The sequence below is a fragment of the Cydia strobilella genome, chromosome 16 (genome assembly GCF_947568885.1).
Source record: "Cydia strobilella chromosome 16, ilCydStro3.1, whole genome shotgun sequence".
NCBI classification, from domain to species: domain Eukaryota; kingdom Metazoa; phylum Arthropoda; class Insecta; order Lepidoptera; family Tortricidae; genus Cydia; species Cydia strobilella.
This window is the reverse complement of record NC_086056.1, coordinates 11,575,318-11,584,354: the sequence shown is the minus strand read 5'-3', so window position 1 is coordinate 11,584,354 and position 9,037 is coordinate 11,575,318. Positions and strand designations below refer to the sequence as shown.

Sequence of the window (9,037 nt, the reverse complement as noted above, 5' to 3'; positions counted from 1 at the left end):
CCTAACTAGCGCCACCGGAGAGATTAGGAACTATTATTTAAAGCTGAAAGCGGTCACTTTTGCAACAATTCTGCCATAAGAGATTGGCATCCTTTCTATACCATCCATACACCGAACAGCGTCGTGCTCTAAGAGCATTTATTTTGTTCCTACCCTTTTACGTGACATTGGCTACGGGCAACACCGCCCTCAAGTCCATCAAGAAAAGAAGATATAAGGTCGTTACCGGTTTTAGTAAATCCTTAACCCAGAGTGATTTCTGAACGAACGATTCGCCATCGCGTCACTTGTAGCGCAGTCTGTGGCAGGGCACTGTGTGCGTGTGTTCATCAAAGAGGTGTTCATGTACGTATAGACTTTATTTATTTCCATTCCATTATTTATTAGTCATCAGCCGGAGGCCAGATCGGGTAACTTTAGCGGTTCCTCTCTAATATTAATACGAGTTAAGCAGTTGTATTTCTGTAAGTACATTTCTATACATCCTTTTTGGTATTTATACACTTATATATAAAAAAGCTAAGCATTTATATATATTGTAACATTTAGTAGGTAAGTCGTGTAAAATTTACGTACACGGGATGACTAACAAATAATTACTATTATGGTGCAAGAATTTGTCGTCGGTTTTTCCTGTTACTCGAAAACACCTTTCCTGAACACAGTATACTTATTTAGGTATTTAGCTATAATAAGGGTCGGTTGCACCAAACTGTTTGTCATAGTTAAAATGTTCACAAAATTTTATTGTATGGAAAGTTTCTTAGTAAACCGCCGCGGCGCGCCGGGTGACGTTGATCAGTCTGTCAAGTGCGGATAGTGCAACTGGCACTAAGTGGTTGTAAAATTCTGGACTAGCAACTAATTGATACAAAGTATGCAAACAAGCAAATAAAAAAAAACGGTAAGTAGGGGCCTATTGTTTAAATGGCGCGGCGCGACCGGCGCGTTACCAAAACCTAGTGTAGTTTCAAAAACAGTCTGTTTAATCGATTAGGAATCTACCTACCTGTTGTATAAATTATAGATACCTATACCTACAATCTATGACAGTATCATTATTAAAAAAATGTGCTTATGTGTATTCATAATAGTTATTTACGATACAAGTGCGGAAAAGAGGAAATTCGAAACGAGTGGCGATAAATTAAAACACGACCGCAGGGAGTGTTCTAAATCGACACGAGTTGCGAATTACCTATATGGACGTGTATCGTAGAACGTTTTACACTACATATGGCCCTTTAAACTTTCGACATATGCACGAAAAGTGCTCTTTTCCGTACTAGTGCGAAAAAGTAGCACCATATGTATTGTAAACATTTTTACAGTACATATGGTGCTACTTTTTAAGTTTAGTGTATACTATTAAAACGTTTTGCTATGAATGCTATGCTTGACGAATGACAAGGCCAATAAAATAATTGTTCAAGTATTTTGTTTTACTTACACCTCAATAATAGTATGCCTGCCTGTTATCTTATAACATAGAGGTAACAAAGTAAAGTTTAACAGATGTTACTATCAATTAATTGGACTTATTAAGTTAAAATCCAAACCTTGTTCATCTATATGTGCTAAGTATATATTACTACTTTTTATCTTGTAAAAAATTATTCGCTCTTGATTATACCAAAAACAGTTTACCGAGTGTAGGAGTTATTGTTGTGTTGAGTGTATGGGGGGGCGTAAAAACATGAGCTCATCATTGACGTGGGTCAATCCGGCCAATCATATCGTATGATATCGTGCCTTTGCAAAATATTAACGACAGATTTTTTATTTATTTATTTATTGATAATGGATAAAAATGGTACAGCTATCATAACAGTTGCCCAATGCGATAGTGTATTATTAGTGTAGCAAAAAGTAATCTAGGGACATACATATTTATAGAACTATTTCTAAAAAGAACTTTTCATTCTCATAACAATAACACATCAATCCGGGTAGCAACTTCTGCAGTAAAACAAATACTTCTGCACAACACGTATAATTTATAAAGCACTTCCGAATACCACAAAAAAATCTACACATGGAATTAAAAAAAAAAACCAAAAAATTATTTTTCTGACGGTCCGCTTTCCGCACTGGCGTGAACTGGTGTACGTGCGAAAGATAACGGCGTATAAATTTAGCTGTAGAAGGAAAGAAATGGATTAATGAGATGGAGATTATGGACGATAATGGCTGTTTCAACGGGTGATAGGTGCCTAAATTTAATGCCGAATATTAATTTCGCCTGACAATTAGGGGCAATTAGAATTTTGAAAATGCCGTAAAGAAATGCGGAATACGGATAACAGCGGCTTTACAGAATTAAAAGAAATATGGCACAAAAAATAACAATGAACAATTATAGGGTTATTAAACGGAAACCGATTCCATAACGTTAAAAAATATTCAAGCTCCGTAGACGATGACAATTTGCTAGTTCCTTTCCAAAGAAAACGTTCGGCCAACCAAAGCTGTACCGTGACCTATCGAACCGCGCAGTATGCGGGCTCGTGTCCTCCGTGGGTCTGCTAGTTCCTTTCCAAAGAAAACGTACGGCCAACCGACGCTGTACCGTGACCTATCGAACCACGCAGTATGCGGGCTCGTGTCCTCCGTGGGTCTGATACCTGACCGCCGGTCGACGACCATCCACTGCCGACTGCCCGTCGGCGGCTGCGCCCCGTCGTTGATACGGCCACCACGCACCACCGGAGCACTGCTCGACGGTGGCCTTAAAAGGTCCTGGTGCAGGCAACTACGGCCAACAAGGCCGCGGAACGACGGGAAGAAAAGCACACTCAAAGTTATTATTGGCAACTTCAGAAGAAAACGTTCCTCTCGATTAAAAGGTTAACTTGACGGAAACAAGGAAAAAATTGAAAAATATTCGCGGACCACAAACAGATCTTTCCACGCCAATCTCAAAATCCATCTCAAGTCCCCCGCAGAAAACAAATTTCTTCTTTCCGAATCAGAATTGAAATTCAAAATTCAACGCAATTGTAACCTGCCAACATCGAAAACATCTCAGTCCAAAAAAGGTTCCATGTGTTTTTATAGAGCGCCATCTAACCGTACTTGCGTGAATCAATTCACACTGTACGACACGACTAAACAAACAAGCAAACTAGACATGACAGACAAGCAAGTAGTTTCCAAAATTGACGACAGATGTAGCGTCATGCTACACTTGATTATAACAGTGTGCCCATTGCCAACCTCATACGTTAATATAGATAGATAGTTTTACTGATGTGCCAAAGGAAATTTTCCAAAATTGCGAAATTTTCGACATAGGAAAGTTTCAAAAACTTTTTACATTTATATATGGGGATTGAAAGTTTCCGAAACATAAAATGGAAATTCCTTATATTTCTATAAAATTTTCAAGAAATTTCTGAGAACTTTTCCAACTTTTTGGAAACTTTCCGCAACTTGCACATCTGCAGATAGTTTAAATCTATTGTAATTTAACTAATATCATATCAATTGTTTTTAATTAATTATAATAATTGTTTCAATTGTTATATGCTGTATTTATATTTACTGTTTTATATTTACTGAGGTGTGCCAATTCTATTCTTTATCATTTTCAAAAACTTTGTTACAAGACGAATATCATAGTTGTTAAGGTTACCTACCATAATAATTAAAATCGGATTTAGATTTGACCAGATTTGACAAATTTGAACTAACTAACTTTAACTGTAAAATACAGGTGACTGCTCACGTCTTCTGTATAACCCTGTATAATAAACACGAGTTTATTATAATCAGATTTTTTTTTATCATTTACAGAATCCATCATGGCGCCGTTAGTGCTTGAAGGTGTCACATTAGGTAAGCGACACCAGCATTACAATCAACTTTTAAAGGATGTCGCTACCACCAATTCTAAACCAGCTAAAATCGACTACAACAAGACTGACATCGAAAATTTGTTCAACATCGATCTTGCCAGCAACAACCGGGATTTGGAGTACATCCTCGAAGTCCTAAAAGGTGAAGACTTGTTGTACGTATCTAGAGCCATAAAACGGTCGACCTGGTTATTTACTGATGCTCAGTATGCACATATAATCGATCCCAAGTACCTGCATTCCGAACTGTTCCCTCAGATGATGCCGAAAGCAAGTAGTAAATTCCTACTTCACATTAGGCTTACCTTGAAAAATGGAGCGATGGTGGAAAAGTTTTTCCAATATTTCAGAGAAAAAAATCTAAAAACAGCTATCAAATGGTTACCAAATTGTCCAATGAATGCAGTAGAAGAAGCTGTAAAAAAATACAATGTGGAAATATCACCTGATATATTTGGACGACTGTGCAGAAGGTCGCCTACAATACTTGAAATATTTCTCAAGTCTACTGATAACCACCAATACAGAACTGAGCATCTAAAAGCTGCGATGTTTCTTTTGACTACCCATACAGATCTATATCTAGATGCTTTAGAAAAAAATGAGAGATATAATATGCCCACTATGACAAAAAAGCATACCGAAATCGTTATGAAAAAATGTTATCAAAGGATTGTTGACAATTTTGAAAAATACATTTACTGTATCAACATCGACACTTTTGCCAAAAGTCTGAAGAAAGAAGATATAAAACCGTTCTTACGTACTCAACTTCAAAACAAAGAATTAAAGCGTTGGTTTGATCAAGACAGACTCGGCAACTTCATCAAATACATGCCGAAAGAGGAGAAGTCTGAATTCATGAAGCAATGCATTGACAGGACAGTGACAGACACCAGTGATGATGGTTGTACAGTACTAAAATGTTCAGCTAAGGCAATGAGTTGCCGTGGCGGTGGTGGTATTGGCGGCGCCAGCACGTATCGCTGGTACAAATATGCTCCATTTGATGTCGCATTCCCCGAATTGAAAAAGCTGATACGCGCTGAATCTAACCCTGATGAGAGAAACGCCATGTTAATGATTTTGGTAGAAAATGCTAGGAAAAATTTATCGCACATTCAAAAAGTACTACTGTACTATCGGGAAAGGCACATTAACGAGCCCTTCCGTTTCAAAGTCCAGTTCGTTAATGATTTACTGCATAAAACACATCCTCATCTTTACAATGAAAACATTTGGGGCATCCTGGATGAACTTTTCCGCAGTATGGAAGTATACATTGAGTCTGAAAATAATGTCCAAACGTGCATTAAGGCCATAATAGCATACAAAGTCACTCACGACCAGGAAGTACCTAAAATTATAGAACAAAAATTCACCTTCGACTTTTTAAGCAGTTACGAAAAGAAATTAAAAGGCGTTCTAAGAGAGAAAGTGTTCAACTACCTGTTTAATTTGTTGGCAACTAAATTAGACAAACATGTCATTTCTCACCAAACAGAGTTCGGAGAGTATGTCGACTTATTAAAACAATGTCTTGATCTATTGAATGTATGGAAAAAAGACCTCTGTGATTACCCATTACTGATAAACAAGATTAAAGATTGTGTTAAGTTTAAGAAAGAAAACGGATTGACTACATCCTTGATGCCTTTGTATGAAATAAAAAAGTCTTGGAAGAGATACATATTTGAGGACTCCCTTGCTTTATCTCCCTCTGAAGTTGTATGCATGAACGCATTAAAACACGATCCCGAAATGCTATTAAGACACAAGGATGAACTAGATACGCTGCGTTACAACGACTCCACGCCTATAGAAAAGGTGTTACGGAAATTACGGATCTACTGGCCGCAGATAGCCAGTGAATGGACGGCTGCTTACCGCGAGCGACTTGACAGACCTGGAGGACACAAAGCGCTTGTTCGTGGCCTCTATTGTTTGCTTAATCAGCAACAAGTATTGGAATTCTTGAAACAATATGAACCTGAGGAAACTAAAATAAATTGGGCTGATGCAGACGAGCTCCAGTTGAGCTTACGCAAGAACATCGCACAAAGCATGCATACCGCTCGGCCTCAGGTCTCACATGATGCGGTTTTAATGTATGCGAAAGGTGATTATGTGCAATTCACTCAGCCTGCTTTAAGTTCCATCTTGTACAACTTGCGATCCAGTCACAGCCGCGATGTCGTGCTTAAGCTCCTAAATGGTATAGTAACATTACAGAAACATGGTATACGTCTGGCGTTTACTAAACTATCAACATCTGATATGAAACAAATATTTGAAGACGTTTGGAAAACAACAAAAAATTGTTCTGTTCGTGCAGTCCTCTTCCAAACTACCAATGAGATGTTATGTAAGGAACATGACGTAACATTGATTGCAGAGGTGTGGGAATTGATGCAAACCTTTATCGATAGCTTGTCAGCCGAGGAAGACAAGGCTATATATCACACTTTCGGCGAAGTAGCTAAAGTACATAGCAGCGTTAAAGCTGCCTATTGCACGAAAAGTTACAAATTCCTGAAATCTCTTCCATCCAAAGTGGATTGTCAAAGCACCTTGCAAAAAATAAAAGAAGAGATAAATAATATTATTGAAGAACTTGATTCCGAATTCGTAGCGAATATAATAGAAGAATTTGCAAAATATGTTCTACTTAAGAGAAGTTATGGATATCAACACAGGCATGACATGAACATATTGACAACATATTTATTATGTGCTGTTGATGAAAGCGATCAAACTGCTAGATTTAATAAGGTAATTGTTCCTTTAATGGAAAAGTCTCTGGCATCATGGAATAAAGTTGACGATCGACAATTAATTGTAAAACAAAACTTTGAGGAAATAGTTGAACATCTACATCGATCGACAGATCCTTTCTTGAAGAACAAAGCAAAACCAAGCCCGTTGTATCGTAATATACTGAAAAAACTAGAGAGCACACTGCCAGCTACTCAAAACATCATCTTATTCCAACAATTGAAATTATCTGCCGCATTTGTAGATATATTTTACAAAAACAAGCCTGATTCAATCACTCAGAAATCCCAGCTGTATGATCTATATTCAGCAAGTATAGATGATATAACAAAAACAATAATTCAATATCTAAAGGAAGATGTTGCTGAGTATGATACATTGATCTACCGCCCATTCGCTAAAGCTTTAGAACATGTGCTTGACTTTTTTGACATAAATGGATTGACAAGGCTAAAATTATTAGTACGCATGATGTCTGAAAAGGATTTTGTTCCGGTTTATTTCGTAGCTATCAAGATGCTTCCCACTTACTTCGACGATGACCAGAAACCGCATTTAAAAGAAATCCGGGACTTAATCGAATCGCATTCATCTCCACTAGTACAAATAAACTACTTCATCAAATTCGGCAATTACCCGTTGCCTGTGCCTAAAGAAAAATAATTTCACGATTTGTTATGATAACGATAGCATTTTACTGCGTATTATTTCTTGTTTTTAGAGTAAGTACCTATTTTTGTCTTTAGTTAGCATCAAAAATCGACATCTAATGTTGGTTGCACAATGCATTTAGTATTACTCACGGGTTATTATACGCATGCAAACTGTAGTTAAAAAATGTCAGATAACAAACGCCAGATAAGGGTTTAACTTTCGTCAATATCACAAATAAGTAACTTTAATTTTATGCTTTATGCCTTGCTCGTGTATAAGCTGCACGTTTACAGTATTTTTTTATTTTATTTATAACTTTAAGCTTGAAGCTTGCAAATAAAGTTTTTTATTCACTTAAAGGTTTGTTTTTGTAAACACCACATCTACCCTGACTACTTAGTTATACTAAGGTACAGTCAGCAGCAGAAGTTGCTAAGCGGACGAGGTGTTCAAAATTACCTTGACACGCTCTTATTATCTTAACAATAAAGTCGCGTCAAGATCATTTTTCTTATTCTATCACCTCGAATTTTTTGGTCTGTCTTTAGCATGTCGCATTACAGAATTACAGCATTCGTAAAATTCTACTTTTTTTCTAGTACTTAAAGTTCATAGTTTTTAAAAATTATTTAATAAGCTTCATTATCGGACTAAGGTACTAATACTTAATTCACGAAGTGATATTTGCTTGTAATTTCATACAAAATTTTAAGAACAGACCTTATTAACCTTAAATACGATAAGCATACCCCGCAATCGAACTAGCAAATCTGTAGCAGTTGTACATCAGGGTTGTCACTGTTGCCAAATGAAGATCAATGTCATGTTGGTAGAAAGTAAGTTGCAAATATTATACTTTCTACCAACATGACATTGATCTTCATTTGGCAACAGTGACAACCCTGATGTACAACTGCTACAGATTTGCTAGTTCGATTGCGGGGTATGACGATAAGGTTTAAACTCTCTATCTGTCAAATTCTTATCGAATTGGCAAATAATATCAATTATGATAGGAAGTTTCAGTCACATACGACTTTTTGTTTTCGAACGTCACGGACGTCACAATTCCGTCAAACAATTCCCAACAGTTGGCTACCTACTCGCAAGCGTGTAGACATCTCGATGTAAGCGATATTAATAATTAAAATTATAGCGCCATTCCGTATTGAGTAGCTGAATTACATTGGCTTTGGACGAGCTTTTGTAGGATAATTTAAGAGGATATTTATTGTTAAAATACTTAAGATTAAAAACGCGATTTTAATACCTACCCTAAATCGAATAATTTTTCGAAAATTTTCAGTTAAATGCCTACAATCCGAAAAAAGTCACTTGCATCGTGGTTTCATAAAACCACACAATTACTTTACTCATCTTTACGAACACGTAAATTAAACACAGCAATTGTTACATCCTATATATTTGTACTTACACATAACTATCTACAATATAGGTAACTATATAGTTATAATTTATATTAAAGCGTAGTAATCAAAGTTTGAATTCTATACCTAGTCTATGTTTTTTATTCCGTAGACTAAAATGACATTTCATGTGGTACTAAGAAATGTCATCTCTTACACATGAAACGTCATTTTAGTCTACGGAATAAAAAAACAGACTTATATGGGTTCATAAGTGTTAGTGCGTAATTTTCGCAGAAGTCGTAAGAAGAGTCGTGTGGTCAAATCCGCTAATATTGATATTGACTGGACTATTTCGGGATTTCGCGGCAATGCCATTTAAGA

General features: G+C 36.6%; 1 protein-coding gene across 2 annotated transcripts; it reads left to right on the top strand.

The window, feature by feature from the left end:
* The first annotated feature begins 324 nt into the window (after positions 1-324).
* Positions 325-7,583, top strand: LOC134748592 (uncharacterized). 2 transcript variants are annotated; one of them, XM_063683383.1, is made up of 2 exons: positions 325-464; positions 3,796-7,582. In XM_063683383.1, the coding sequence occupies exon 2, from the start codon at positions 3,804-3,806 to the stop codon at positions 7,293-7,295; it is 3,492 nt and encodes a 1,163-aa protein (XP_063539453.1). In that variant the 5' UTR covers positions 325-464; positions 3,796-3,803; the 3' UTR covers positions 7,296-7,582. The 2 variants fall into 2 exon arrangements, with proteins under 2 accessions (XP_063539453.1, XP_063539454.1); XM_063683384.1 differs by having other exon boundaries at positions 328-345; positions 3,796-7,583.
* Positions 7,584-9,037: the final 1,454 nt, after the last annotated feature.